The sequence below is a fragment of the Bemisia tabaci genome, chromosome 8, assembly GCF_918797505.1.
Source record: "Bemisia tabaci chromosome 8, PGI_BMITA_v3".
NCBI lineage: Eukaryota > Metazoa > Arthropoda > Insecta > Hemiptera > Aleyrodidae > Bemisia > Bemisia tabaci.
In genome coordinates, this window is record NC_092800.1 from 40612019 (window position 1) to 40628121 (window position 16103).

The 16103-nt window shown below is 41.1% G+C and overlaps 1 protein-coding gene across 1 annotated transcript; it reads left to right on the forward strand.

Annotated features, from left to right (window-relative positions):
* Positions 1 to 175: 175 nt before the first annotated feature.
* LOC109038357 (uncharacterized) lies at positions 176 to 15922 on the forward strand. Its single transcript, XM_072303078.1, has 5 exons — positions 176 to 397; positions 4343 to 4676; positions 7582 to 7780; positions 8950 to 9207; positions 14483 to 15922. The coding sequence occupies exons 1-5, from the start codon at positions 358 to 360 to the stop codon at positions 14756 to 14758; spliced, it is 1107 nt and encodes a 368-aa protein (XP_072159179.1). The 5' UTR covers positions 176 to 357; the 3' UTR covers positions 14759 to 15922.
* The last annotated feature ends 181 nt before the right edge of the window (positions 15923 to 16103 follow it).

The window sequence follows — 16103 nt, forward strand, 5'->3', positions numbered from 1 at the left end:
AAAAAATGATTTTTTGGGAGCATTATAAGTCTGATCTCCTAACTTTAAAAGAAACTACAAAGATCGATTCCAACTGACTCTATTGTCGAAAAAATACTGCACAATGTAGATTTTCTGTCCAAAATCAACGATTAGCTCATGCAACAAAGGGTTAATACAGATAATTACATCATTTTTTGTGTACGCCGACAAAAACACTGATAATGTGACCAAAGCTCATGTTGCATCGTATTTCGCAGTTTACTATGCATTTTGCATCTACAAACACGATTTTTCTTCGCAAATTTTTTAGCTTATGCTTTATTGTGAACCTATTGCTATCAGAGGATACTATATATACCTGAAGAACACGCATTCATGCTCCAAACTTCTCAAATTTTTGGTAATCATGGTCAAGGTAGGAATAATTCACTAGAACTTCCTGTCATTCCAATGGAAAGTTGCCCTCGCTACTGGAATTCGAACCTCGAATTTATTGACTGATAGCTAGTTAGACGCCCTGACTACTGTGCCAACAAGGCTAGTTAGATAAACCTCGGATTTTAACAAAATTCTGATGCAATTTTTTTTTGCAATACTTTTTTAAGTGTGAATGATACTGTATCGATTTACTTAAAAAATAAAAAAAGGTTTTCCGATCCACAAATTTAAAATATTTTAGTATTTTTCAAGTCCAATTTCACCGTCATTGCTGTGTCAATGCTTCCCCTACCTCGCTTTCTGATATTCCTGCTCGATCCAAATTTTGAGAGCCCATATCGTCGCCCCTTTGACGCACCGTGGATCGGATCAATGGGAGAAGTCGGACAAAATTTGGAAACTTTAAACGCTTATAACTCATTTTATACAAGACTTTGAGGTTCTAAAAAGGGCATCATTGGTTTCCTCGTAAAATTTCCTTCGATATGCACCCTTTGAAATTTAAACTGTGACGAAATTAACATTAAAATTTGCAATTAAAATGTTTTAGTAAAAAATTTCATGTCCGACCTCCCCGATTGACTAGATCCAGTGTGTGATGTAAGGACGTATCCCAATTTCAACGTGAGCCCTGTTTCCGTATAACTCTATGCTTTCTAGGGCTTATACGAAAATAGAGATACGCCCTTACGTCAAAGAAGCGACGGAATGATAGGATGCAGATCTGTTGAAATAGACGAATTTAGTGTGAAGTCACATCTTGATTTAATTTCGATATCTCGAAAGTCGAAACGTGCCCCAACAAACGAACATATAGGAATCTGCGGGATTTAGGCAGGGGGAGTAGGAGGATTCGCTATATGACTGTCACTGATATTACGAGCTTATTATACAATCAATTCTTGTGATTGTGATCTCGAACGTTTTTGTAAATGGCTAGCTTTCATAATTTTAAAGTCCCATGGAGCAATTTTTTAGTTTCAGGCAGTTTTAGCATTATTTCGTCAATTGTTCATTTTGGAGGTTATGTTTGTTTGTTGGGGCACATTTCGACTTTCGAGATATCGAACCAACAATATCGCTCCGTGACGTCACCACTAAATTCGTCTATAGAGTTCGTTCAACTTCATCAGGTCCCACGGCGTATTCGTGCTAAAAGGAGCTATGTAAAAATGAGTTCAACCAAAAGGAACTATGTGCATAGGGTTTAGGTGCTACTTTTAATCATTTGCTCATAATTCCTTTCAGCATAAATCCGTCCACGTAAGCGTCGTGATCGACAGGGCCCCACACGGGTGTAAGCTGCAAAAAAAAACCGCCTACAAAAAACTTTAAAAACTTCCAGCTCCACGTGATGACTGATTCACGCAAACAATTTTCCCCCGTGTACTATTCATTCTTCAAAAGAGCAAAAAAGCGAAAACTCATGGCCTATTTTTCGCCTCCTATATGTATGAGCGCGCGCGTTAAAAACTGTATGATTGTCCAGTTCGCAAGGTTGCCTATCCTCGAATACAGAGATCACCAGCTGGTTATGAGCTTCGACTCCTGATGTCACTACGCGTTGCTCAGTATATTTTCATGAGCTCGAGCGAATGTTCTCGATGGTGGAAGTTGTTGGTTGTATCTTTTGTCGTTGTGTTGTGCTATCGTAGCGTGGCGGGTTCTTTCAGCATCGAGTTCGTGGATTTCAAGCTGTTGGAAACGGATTATGACGGCGCAGTTTTCCTCTATGAATGTGACACTCCCTCGCCAGATTCATCGGTTAGTCGTGAATATTTGATACTGGAACCAACAAGGAGAAAAAAACTTGTGTTTTTGTGTTACTTTTGGGTAATATGGGAAAATAACACAAACCATCCCAAATTGTGTGTTGCTTTTGGTACAGTTTGCGGTGAATGTATCGCAGAAAACAGTGGAGAATGGAAAATCTTAGAGTCAACCAGAGGCTTTGGGTTGTTTTGTGTTTTACTCCCCGTATTGACCAAACTTTTGTGTTGAGTTTTCTTTCTGTGAAAATATGTCAACTGTGATAGATGGACTCTCTTATACTTCCTAGCTGTAATAAGTATTGAACGATTCAAACTGTGTAAAACCCCTCCAAAAAACTATCGCTACCTATGTTTTACGCAGGTCCATTTTTAGGCAAGTTAAACAATTTACAAATCGAACATCAGTTCAGTAATGAAACCAACAGGCGAGTCCAACACGTGATGTTGGAAGTGCGCGTTGGAGGAATGTATCTGTTTTATAATTCTCAATTTGATGCTTATTTTTTTAGTTTTCTGAAGAGTTATAACTGCCTAAAAATACAATTGAAAATTCAGCTAAGGGGTAGGTAATTAAGTTATAAATCTGGTCACAGATTTTCAAATATTCCGTTCAAAATTGGATGAAAGTCCGGAGACAGTGACAGAGCGTTCAGTCAGATCGTCTGACAAGCTTTACGAGATCAAATCAATCAGCGCTAGCTGTGTGCGGCAATTTCAAGAAACAATTACATATCTAGAATGCGGCTCGACGAGTGACTTGACGAACTTGCTGAGATAGGGAGATATTCTAGATTCTAGAACCAATCTAGGATCGCGACCCCCAAAGTCGACGACATTTTCCAGGATTCCCCTAGGGTCCAGTGGTCATCGCACTGAAAAAAAGTTACGGGCTATATAGACATACCATCCGTTCCGGGCTCTGAGGCCAAAAATTCCGGGTGCTAGAGCCATAGCTTCGACCGTTCCGGGTTCAGAGACCGGAACTTTCGGCCTTTGAGGCCAGATTGCGGCATCCAACTTCAAAAACCCCAATAAGGAGCCAAAAATGTCATTAGGCTGCCTTCCCTAAGAAAGTGATTTTTCGGAATACTTACGATTAATTCTCCACTTTTTATTTAAAGATTGATATGAACCATGTGATACGCCTCTGAGAATGACTATTCGTATTTTAAAAATGTCTCTCCACAGATCAAAATCAATATAATACACACAATGCTCTGCCGATTTACAGTTTACATTACACATTGAACGAGATGCTTATTTTAAAACTAGAGACTTGATCTATGCCAATATACAGGACTGAGACCTTAAACATACGGACTCAGGTTGAACACTCGAGCTGATTTTATGGGTGATTATTGAGAGATGAACTCAAGGAACGCTTATGATTGACTTTCGGCGGACGGTATGGCTGCAGGGTGGCAAAATTTCATGAAAAATAAAATCTTTAAATTTCACGTGGAATATATCATGAAATTTTAGAAATTTATAAAAGATATTGAAAAATATCGGTCCCTTTTCAAGTTTCGCGGAATGCAAAAATTGTGACTTTTTTCCAATTTTGTGTGTTTGAGTGCGGGTTGCATACTCTAGCCCCTGAAAAATATGAAATATTTCATAGCCTGTGCCGTGAAATTCCATGAAATATTTTACTGAAATTTCCGATGTCTCATTTATTTCTTACGTTTCATGCCACCCTGTGGCTATATAGCCCGTTAGTACGGCTTCCACAATCCACAGTCCAAGTAGCAGTGATCGAGAAAAGTGGATATTTTATCGGTTGATTATCACGATCATATCGGTGGCAATTTATAGCGATACTATCGAATAAAAAATTAAGAATTATGGCGATTGAATCGCTATGCATCTCAATTTTTTGTTAGATCAATTTTCGTCGATAAAATCGAGATTAAATCGCCATGTATAGCGATTTTCGTTTCGTTAATATCGCGATAAATTGCCGGGCGATATAATCGCGATTTTATTGCAACAAGATCGAATATGCTGAAGATTGTAGCGATTTTATCGCCAATAAAATCGCAATATATCGCGATTTTTCCGCTGAAAATGCTACTTGGGGGCCGGAGTTTTTTTTCAGTGCGTCATTGTAGAGTCACCCTGTCTCTAAATGTCGTCTACTCTCTTTTCAGCCGCAAGACAAGTCGATGATCCCCTCAACGTCCCAGAACCAAGGTCTTCTACTCTTTCGACCGAGCTCCCGGAGAAGGGGTGGCGTGGCGTGCAGGCGGGTGGCAAGCCCGGAGAGGCGGCAAGTGATCCTCGCGATGGCCACCTTTTACTTGGTGCACAACCCCAAATTGGACTTAGGCGAGCGGCTCTTCGACGCGGACACCCGCGCCCCCTTCAGCTCCCGACCCTGGTCAACGTCGGCGTCGAGCTGGACAAGGTCACCGCCGAGGCGAAAGTCCCCAAGTGGAAGTCGGCTAACCTCCAAGACACTAAGGAACTCCTCGCTAAGCTCAAGTAAATACTCGTCTTTATAAATTTGGACGTATTTCTGCCCAAGGGAACTATAACTGCCGTGGTAAGAAAAATGCCGTATGAACCTTCAGACGTTGCCAAATTTCTTTTCATGAAACACGCATTTTCGAAAACTTATGAGCATTTTCCTTCAAATTTTGTTCACAATTTCATCTGTAGACCTTGCAAATTTCAGAGAAAAATATTAATATCCTCTTACAAACAAATATTTTAACGGAGGCAATTTGGCAACCCTCGAGTGTTCATACGGCGTTTTTCCTTAGCACACGGAGAAAAAAACTTCGTGCGTGGGACCCGAAGTTTAGGTCATATGGATCTCTGAAATTTTCGGATTGAGCATCTGAACACTTCAGGTCCAGCTGCTGAGGTTTGGATCACACATCTGAAACTTCAGTTCTTACATCTGAAGTACTTCCGTTTTCACATCCGAAAAACTTTGGTTTTCACATCCGAAAAACTTCGGTTCTCACATCTGAAGTACTTCAGATGTAAGAACTGAAGTTCCAGATGTGTGATCCGAACCTCGACAGCTAGACCTAAAGTGTTCAGATGCTCAATCCGAAAACTTTAGAGATCCATATGACCTAAACTTCGGGTCCCACGCACGAAGTTTTTTTCTCCGTGCAGGGCAGTGTAGACGAGTGGAAAAGATGGGGTGTACTCTAGAAAGCTGTATGAAAAACAATGTTACGGTGGGCGTGATTCCTTTTGGTTAAATGGAAAAGCGAGCTTTTATATTCTGTCAGACCGAACCATGTGCCAACTGAATGTAGCACTCATGAGCCCCGGGCATGTGTGTGACAAGAGCTATGCGGTCAGGGCGCATGAGTTAACGCGGACCATGACCGACAACGGCGAAGTCTTCGTCGCCGCGGACGTCACCGACGCCTTATAATGGGTCACTAAACCTTGTTTATTTTATTGAATATTCTGAAAATACAATGTGAGTAGATAACGTGGTGATTTTTCCACTTTTTTAAGTAACCGAAATCGCGGAGAAACCCGCTTTTGAAAAATCTAAAAACTGCAAGACATTTCAAACGCACCCGAATGGCGGGAAACTGACGGTGTTGACGCACTGCGGTAGTCATATCGCAATCTTCTCTCATTTTCCTCTGATGTTTGTTTAAATAAAACGTGTTTCAATGTGGAATTGTTGCTCGTTTATTACAGCTAATATATGAATGAGATTCAAGTCTTGAATTCAAAAGATGTAATTTCGACTTTAGTATTGTTTTCATATACGAAGCGTAGAAAGACATTTGACGGAAGTCGTGGAAACCCTTGCCCGCTTCTGATTGGTGCCGGATGACATCATTCGGTGCGGCGCGAAACCGGGGCGTTTTAAATTTGCGTATAAGTTGAGCGATTTGAACTACGCATTTATCGGTTATTGAGTTACTTGTTCCCGTTTTTAATGAGCGTATCGTGTTCTACGCGTCACTTTCCTTCAGAAAACTATATTCGCAAGTCAAAATTCGTTCATGGTTTAGTGACACATTCCCACTCATGTTTACGGCCCTCGACTAATGAGCACACCCCTTCTTTCCCACCTGTCTCTGGTTCCGTTTTGCAAAAATACGCCCATTTAATAGTTTGTAGCGCCTATGATACTTTTCTACTACGCAAAGTCTCGAGTCGGGCTAAATTGACCCGTGCCTAAACATATTTGTTTTGATACTCTCTGAAATAATTTCATTTTTATTTCTATGTTTTTGAGGGCAAAGAATTTTTTTTTTTTTTTTTTTTTTTTTTTTTTTTTTTTTTTTTTTTTTTTTTTTTAATTTTCACCTTTTTAGTAACTACTAGCGCTCTCTCGCCCCCTCCTCATCCGCCGTAAGTAACTTCCCCAGTAGAGATAGTTGGGGTCAATTTGACCCGTCTTGGGATTTTTAGGGGTATTTGTCGAAGTAAAACTTCCCCGACACGGCGAGCATAACTCTCGCGCCTAAATAGCAATTTATAAACGTGCGCTCTTCAGGGCGCTTAAGAGACTTTCATACAGGCTTTTACTTTATTCTCCAAAATGACAGCTAATTTGGATACATCTTAGTTTATTTTGAGCGAACTTAACCTATACTATTCTCAAATTTCAAAAATAAGAGACACCTCAACGCGCGTTGCTGACGGCGCAGTGATACAACTATTCGTACTTGATGGATGTCCGTGTTGCATCTTCGAAATTGAAGGCGTGACGGCGCGAGACGTGATTTCACAATCCTCCGCTCTACACTGCTGGTGAGGTGTCGCTCAGATTCGGGAGAAAAGTTAAAAAAATAAGGCCCGATCACGTCTCTCCTGTCCCCCAGCTTTGTTGCGCATGTAGTTCTTAAAGCACCACTACTAATAAAACGAACGGAACCAACATAACTTGGAAATACAGCAGAGAGAAAAACGCGCATTGATTACGGCGCAGAGATACAACTATTCGTACTTGATAGATGTCCGTGTTGCATCTGCAAAATTGAAGGCGCGATGGCGCGAGACGTGATTTCACAATCCTCCACTCTAAGCTGCTAGTGCGGTGGTCGCTCAGATTCGGGAGAAAAGTTAAAAAAACAAGGCCCGATCACGTTTCTCCTATCCCCCAGCTTTGTTGCGCATGTAGTTCTTGAAGCACCACTACAAATAAAACGAACGGAACCAACACAACTTGGAAATAAAGCAGAGGAAAAGACGCGCATTGATAACGGCGCAGAGATACAACTATTCGTACTTGATGGATGTCCGTGTTGCATCTGCAAAATTGAAGGCGTGATACATGAGGCGTGAACTCGCGATGCTGAGCCCAAGTCACAGTAGAGACAGTTCCTCTCGATTCAAGTACATTCATTTTCGAGCCCGTGTTTCAAGGTCTGGTATTCTCTCACGTGATGTTTTTGCTCAGGTCCATCCAACTATTGCCGCACATGTGCCCGGACTACTTGGTCAATTTCTTCAGCGTCGCTGATATCAAGACCTTCACTCTCAACTCGCAAGACGTGGTTATGGACCTGGCTGGCTACGTGGCTGTACTCGATAAAATAGTGAAACTTTACTACGAGGACTACTATCGCACCTTCCTCATGTATGTCTTCAAGTATGAGGTAACTTGATTCCAGAAATTACATGCTGGGAAACATGCCGGATGCAAGAATAAATGGATTGCATTTTGCAAAAAGGAACCACTAGCATTGCAATGTTGCTAAGATTGTGCAACTTCTTTTGTCTTGGAGGAAAAACCCGATTATCCATTAATAGTTTCTATTTTACTCGCTAAAAACTGTGAATTTAAGACAAAAATTACCATCTAAATTTCATAGTTTTTCACGATTTTCGCAATTTTATTGCAAAGGATGAAGTTGCACAATCTTAGCATCATTGCAATGCTAGTGGTTCCTTTTTGCAAAATGCAATCCAAATATCTGTCGAAGGCAAATAGTCAAATCAGGCATTTTGTCAAATGCCTGGGCAAATAGTCAAATATTCTTACTTAGATTAATATTTTGATTTTTTACCCTAATTTTAGACAAAATAATTCGTTGCTTCTGCAAGAAAGAATTCTCTGTAGAAATATGCAGCATAAAATAGTATTTCAAGCAAGATCCTGAATGCACATTTCTCATCAAATTTTCAGCACGTCATAGAACATAGAATTTTTACAATTTTAATATTTAAATGTGGTAAAGACATGTAAAAAGGAAGGAATAAGGAAAGTTCGCGGATTTGAAGAGTTTTTCTTCCCAAAATATTGAAAACCCGTGAACTCCTGGCCATGAATTTACAGAATTCCGTAAACTGTCAAAATTTGACTACCGGCCTAGGCATAGTGTAGTAGTAACTCTGGCTTAAACCCTCCCTTCCCCTTGAGTGCGTTGCGTAATACTTGAACCACGTATACTTAAGGTGATTCGACGGTTGCCATTTTTTGTGACAGAGCGACGTGCGATTTATCGCATTAATTCGTTCCATAATTTCAGCTACTTGTCATTTTTTTCAAATTTGAGATCGCACTTATGTTTTCATGAGACTGAAGACTTATATTTATGACTTATGACTTATGTTCATGTTACTTTCATGAGACTTATGTTTTCATACACCAAAGATAAAGAAATTAAACGTAATAAAGGCAGGGTTTTCGATCTCAAAATTCGAAAAAAAATGACAATTAGCTATAATTATCGAACGCATTGATGCGATATATCGCACGTCACTCTGACACAAAAAATTGCAGCCGTCGAATCACCTTAATGCCTCCGGATGATGACTGTTGCAGGTGGACATGCGGCTGAAACGCCGGACCCGCATAAAACTGGTGAGCGCACTGAATATAGTGCTGCCGAAAATGATGGATCCGTGCTTCATCATGGCGCACCAGACGACGGCAAAGGCTCTGGTGGACGCCAACAAGTCCTGCTCCTCTTATTGCAAGGTTCTCGTCGTCGCTGCGGATATCTATAAGGAGGAGAGCAAAACCTGCAAGACGCGTTGGACCGAGGGCAAGTGCGAGAAAAAGCGATGCATCTGCCTCAAGGTACTCCTCAGATCACTTTCATCGATACCAGCAAGAGCATTCCAATGTCGCTAACCTTGCAAACATAAACGATCATCTACACTAGTTTCACCTCTACTCCCAATAAACTATGAATTCAAGACGACAAATTACCGTCGCAAAGTTTACTTTTTGCAAAGAATGTACCTAAGTTGCACAATCCCAGCAACATTGAAATGCTCTTAGTTCCTTTTTGCAAAATGCGATCCAATTGGTTGTTGCTGCAAAAAAATAGTTTCCCACAACCTGCTATATACAATGCTCCAGTGACCATGTAAGTTGGCCCGAGCACTAAATTTTCGGGAAGAAAACCTTTCCCCTACCTGGTTTCTCACTTAATATCCGCCCGAGTTTCTCATATCTTCCCGTTTCTCCTCATCGCAGCTTCCATTAAACCGCAATCGCCCGGAAACTAGGACCGCACATCTTATCTGATAAAATCGTTCGCCCTTTAGACCGATTCTGGGGGGTTAGGCTAGACTAGTCGATGAGTCAACTGTTGATCTAATTTCATTACGTGAACGTAGAAGAAAAACGGGGTAAAAAATCACTAATGTGTGATCAATTTTCAAGGACAATTCTGTAATTTCTCCTACGATTTTAAATAGATTAAAACGCGTAATATCCAAAATCTAAGCTCAGATTCGGATTCCTCGTGAAAAACTGATGCGATTTCATGCATCAAATTTTAGAATAGCGTGAAGGAAAGAGGTTTAATGACGTAAAAAAACACTAATGTGTGATCAATTTTCAAGGACAATTCTGTAATTTCTCCTACGATTTTAAATAGATTAAAACGCGTAATATCCAAAATCTAAGCTCAGATTCGGATTCCTCGTGAAAAATTGATGAGATTTCATGTATCATATGTTAGAATAGCGTGAAGGAAAGAGGTTTAATGACGCGTATAGATTCTGTCGTACTTCCCTTTTGAACTACGCCGCCGCGCGCCGGTCGCCCGAGACGCAACCGAACGGGGAGGCGCCGGCCGGCGCTTAAGCGTTCGGTTTCGTCCCGAGGAATTCCCACGATAAATTCTTATTCTTCCTCCTCCGCTGACCCACTGAGCACTACCCATGTTGCCACGTTGGATTCATATGCTCGAATCAGTAGGTATGTCTACGTTACGTCTCTTTCCTTCACGCTATGCTCGGGTATGATACATGAAATTGCATCGATTTTTAACGAGGAATCCGAATCTGAACTTCGATTTTGGGTATCACGCGTTTTAAGTCAAATTTTCCAAATTCGAAAATCTGAAATGACTGACGTGGCTTAAAATGCCTCTCGGCTCCTGTTCGATGGATTCTCCTGAAATTCGGTGTCAGGGTATGATACATGAAATCGCATCGATTTTTTACGAGGAATCCGAATCTGAACTTCGATTTTGGGTATCACGCGTTTTAAGTAAAATTTTTCAACTTCAAAAATCCGAAATGACTGAAGTGGCTTAAAATGCCATCTCGGCTCCTGTTTGATGGATTCTCCTGAAATTCAGTGTCAGGGTATGATACATGAAATCGCATCGATTTTTTACGAGGAATCCTAATCTGAGCTTCGATTTTGGGGATCACGCGTTTTAAATCAAAATCTGTCAAAATTCAAAATTCGAAAATCCGAAATGGCTTAAAATGCTATCTCGGCCCCTGTTCGATGGATTTTTCTGAAATTCGGTGTCAGGAGGTATTTTTCGACGGGAAACTCGAATTTTTAGTCCATTTTTTAAAATGATCAAATCCAAGATGGCGGACGTGGCCTAAAATGCTATGTCGGCTCCTGTTCGATGGATTTATGGCGCCCCCTTACTACATGCCTACTCTTGTATTTCTGTACAGCCGCAAATTTAGGGTCAAGGGGCGCCTGACCGTCTATGAACCAGGTGGAGTTTTTGTCCTGAAAATTTACCTTTAGACGGCAATTCTCTTTATATTTTGTCTATGAATTTAATGCCCCTCCCCCTTTCTCGCGGACTCTCTTTTCACTTTTCTTGCCTCCTTTTTCCTTCCATTTCCCCCCTTCTTCCTTGCTTTCACTGCCCAACCTTGTTTCCTTTTCCTTTTTTCCCCTTGTCCTTTCTTCCCTTTTTTCCCTTCCCCCCCTTTTTCCCTCTCTTCTTCTTTCATGGCGCCCCCCAAAGGCTGGCGCCCGTGTGCGCCGCACGCCCTGCACACGCCCTAAGTCCGGGCCTGGATACCATTGATGGGTATGTATAGTGCTAGAAATAATGTGACATTTTTTGGATAACTTACATTTTACTGATAAAATTTGACCGAAGCTTTTCGAAGCAAGCGCTTCATCGTCAGACTTCGGTCGAAAATTCGGTTCAAAGCTTCGGTCAAATTTTATCAATAGAATGTAAGTTTTCCAAATAATGTTACATTATTGCTAGCGCTTGGCTACACCCCACATACCGATATATTTCAGTACTAGTACCTTTTGAGGCCTGGATAAACGCTCAAATTTCTGTCAATTTCCGATCAAAATGTTGACAAAATGGCGGTCAAATTTTTGCAGGCCGCAAAAACTTGATGGTAGATGGCGCGCACCAGTCACCATTTAATCGGAAATTGATGGAAATTTAAGCGTGTATCCAGGTCTTTGGACATCGTGTTAACAATACAATGTTCGCTGAACTTGAATACCATTGAGTCAGGTGAAATGTTTTTTGAAGTGGGTTCCATCACCGGGGAGGGGCGCTAGAGCCTTTATAACTAGAAAAATTTACGAGGAAAACTTCATTTTTACTTAACTTTTACTTCTCGGTATGCCAGAATCATTTCGACAGATAGTTTTTTGAGGGAAAGAGGGTCAAGATTAGCGTTGCGTAGTTTTTTAGGGGGTTGGAGAGAGATCCTGCTCAGCGATACGGAGTACGAAGGGATCGGCCGGGGGGGGGGGGGGGGGGGGTTGAAACCCCGCACTTTAACGTTACGCACTTCAGGGATCAGTTTCAACAAGGGAACTTCGGTGCTTTTTATCTGATTTAATCATTAATTTCATTACATATCATGAGTTAGGTATTTATTTCAACGCAACCAGGAAACGAAGTGATTTGTTATTCATTGACCTGATAGGGGGGGGGGGGGGGACCTACTGTGAGATTAATGTTTATGAACACCTGTGTAATTTCTCCTATGATTTTGAATAGCTTAAAACGCTTGGTATCCAAAATCTAAGCTCAGATTCGGATTCCTCGTTAAAAATCGATGAGATTTCATGTGACATACATCAGCATAGCACGCAGAAAAGAGGTTAAATAATACGCCCACTGATTCCATCATATCAGTCCGACATGGCAACATGGTAACAGGACGACATGTTGTCGCCACCCAGTCTAGCGAGCTCGACCGTCGTCGGCCCTTTGGTCCATGCCGCTAGGCGCCAGGCGCCTAATCATCCCGAAGAATTTCCGAGAAGAGAATGTTCTTCTTACTCATCAGCTGACCCACTCACCCAGTCATTGCCCATGTTGCCATGTTGGACTGATATAGTAGAATCAGTGCGCCCTCGATGTTTAGCCTCTTTTCTTCGCGCAGAAAATTCAAGCAATTCCTTTGACGAAATAAAACGGAAGCGAAGAATTTTAAATACCTACCGCAAACTAGATACTCGTTTTTGCGGTTTCGGTTTCGCCTCGACGCACGCGATGATTTTCGATGTACAACCTTTATTTTTTGACTGATCCTCTATTTATGCTACCTCAAGGGGCCATCCATAAATTAAGTCACCCATTTTCCCCGACTTTTTGCCCCCCCCCCCCTCCCTCCCCCACGAGTAGAATTTTTCAACGGAAAAATCGCGATATATTGCGACTTTATCGGCGACAAAGTCGTTTGGATCATCAACATCTGAGCGATTATCCTCAATCTTATCGCGATATAATCGCGTTTTTATCGCCCGGCAATTTATCACAATATTATCGCTATTAAAATCGCGAGATATGGCAATTTCATGGCCCCGGGTTCGATTCCCGGCCAGGCGACCCGAGTTTGATGGTCTCTAACAATGGTTGCTTGCGACTGGTTCAGTAGGGACGGAGGGGGAATGGGACTTTAAGCGTGGGATTAGCCCTTGTGGGCTATTTGAAGCAGTAAAAAAAAAAAAAAAAAAAAAAAAATTAATCTCGATTCATTCGACAAATATTGATCGCTATTTTATCGAACCAAAAATTGCGATGTAGTTATAGCGATTTAATCGCGATATATCGCAACTTTTAATTCAATAATACGGCGATAAATTGCCACCGATATAATCGCGATAATCAACCGATGAAATCGCTATTTATCACGATCATTGCTTCCTGGGCTTTGTCACCTCCTACATGTCACTCACGTACAGACTAGATCCTCTCTAAAAATTATGTCATTTCAAGCAGCCCCCCCCCCCCTCTTTAAGGTAGGCTTGGGGCAGGTGTGGTGTATCCCACATCGATTCATGTGTTAAAATGACTCAATAATAACGTTGAGCTTACAAGAAAGTCTAAAATTCCCTCTTTTCTAACAAATTATGATAAGGTGGTTTTTATTCTACTTAAGCCCCCCCCCCCCCCCTCCCGTTTTTGTCACTTACATTTCACTCACCTCTAAACCGCCCCTCCTATGGGCGGGTGCGACATAATTTATAGGCGGCTCCCAACCGTAAAACACGTTTCAGCTCTACGCAAACTGAACCTCGTAAAGCAGAAAAGAACCAAGTCACATCAGCTATTGCCAAATTTAATTTGACAATTTAATTTTTTACACAAAAACAGTTGTGTGGATTTTTGTGCAAATTTCAGTGAATGTTCTGCATAGTATAAAGCAGATTCCTTAAAATTCTCCAAGGAATCCGCATGAACGTTCTCTTGTAAAAATTAAATTGCCGGATTAACTTTGGCAATAGCTGATGTGGCTTGGTTCCTTTCTGCTTAACGCGGTCCAACTGACCTGCAGGCTGATTGTTGAAATTGATAGACAAAGCTATAGACAAAGGAGACAAAAAGGATATGGAGGGATCCTTTTGGTGGGAGCGAGTGGTTGCAATGGACAAAGGAGGTAAGTAATAGACAAACTAACGGCAACCCACGACAGGCCGTATGATAAGTCCATAATTTTCTTCCTTAGTCTATAAGAACCATCAATTTCAACCAATAGGATCGCTTCATACTCCTTGTGTCTTCTTTATCTATAGCTTCGTCTATAAATTTCAACTCTATAGCTTTGTCTATCAAATTCAACAATCAGCCCGCTGCTGATATACCTATTCTTGGGGTTTTCAGCCGACCCGGGGGTTGAGCGTCCTGACAACACGCGCCCCGATGCACCGATGCAACAACCAAGTGGTGCAGGCCAACATTCAGGGGATCTTCCGTAGCGTTGGGACCAAGTGGTGGTGGACCAAGGGCCTCATGCGGTGGATCTTCGAGTTGCCCGACTTCATCAACAAAGATCTCTGCTCCCGGATGCCGGACGGGACACGGCTCCTTCGTCCAGCAGATTCCAACTCGAAAGAGGAGCAACCAAACAATTCCAAAAAAGAGACGACTGGAACCTAATAGAAAATAATGACTGTCAACTTTGCCATGATAGCAAAGAGAGCAGTAACAGGGTATCTACTAAAAAAGTCTGGTCAAAAATCAGTTCTTTTACAATACTTTTTCAGTACATTCCCAAGAAATGCAGTACTCCCTCAACAGATAAATTCAGTACTTTTTCAGTACCTTCATTTAACGAAATTTCAAAAATTTCAAAAATTTCAAAAATTTGAATTTCTCGCTCAAATCGCGACAAAAATGACAAAAATTCCAGACCTCCTTGCAGAATTTATGCACTTTTTCAGTACTTCCGGACCATCCTTAAAAAGTCAGCACTATTTCCGGACTTTCCAGAAATTCCGCACTTGTAGACATCCTGAGTAAGTGCAAAAATTAAGTTTTGAGGAAACGGGCTCAGAAGCGTCTGACCGGAAAATTGTCTTGTGAGAAGATAAGCCTGCATTCTCTGTCAAATTGCTACTAATCATCAATTTTGGCTACTTGCAAGGCATCGATTCTCGAAGGCCGTTTTAGACCTGTTCAGATTTTGGTTTCTTCACAAGCCGGAAGTTTGACATTCCTACTCATTCCAATGTGTACAGTATAAATACTGTAATTCCTGAAATCAAAAGTTGATTTTGAACCTCTTAAATAATTTTGACATATTTTGCATGAAATTTTCATTGTAACATTTTGTGAGAAATCATCTCTTGTAAGGGCTAAATTCTTACTTTGCCTGGTGGTCCTTTCGGTTTGAATATATTTCCTGTAAAAGCAGCTCAGAATTGCTCCTAAGATGTTCAAAGTTTGAAAATTCTTCTGGGCCCCCTCTCCGTATGGCGAGAGTTCCTTCCTGTTTTGTTCATCTCCCTGTGCGACAGGAATTGACACGTTATTATGAGCAACTCTAGTTATTTCCAGGGCATCTTCTAAAATTTCTTAGAAGTCTCCCTCTCTACCTCGTCATTCTAGAATTTGACTAAAATGAAATCCTTGGATTTGACTTACTTTTATCTATGAAAATTTTTACAGAGAAAATGAGAGGTGGCAAGTAACTTTCAAGCTCTCTATAAGGATGCTGTAGTGGTCGTGAAAGCATTGAAAACTACCAGGCAAAGGAGGAAGGCCGCATGAATATTTGGACATTTCCGAATTTCCTTGGATAAAATAAAAGTTTTCAGAGAAGCTTGTGATTTCTCTTTCTGAATTCGGAATTCTCTTTCGGAATACTGGTCTCAATTCAATCTGAAAAGTTTAAGGAAAAATATTCATAACTTCGCTCAAAATAAAAGATTTTATGGTGGAAATTAGGCAAAAAATGGAATACCTCTGCGGCATTTTTCCTTGGTTCGGCAGAATAGGATAG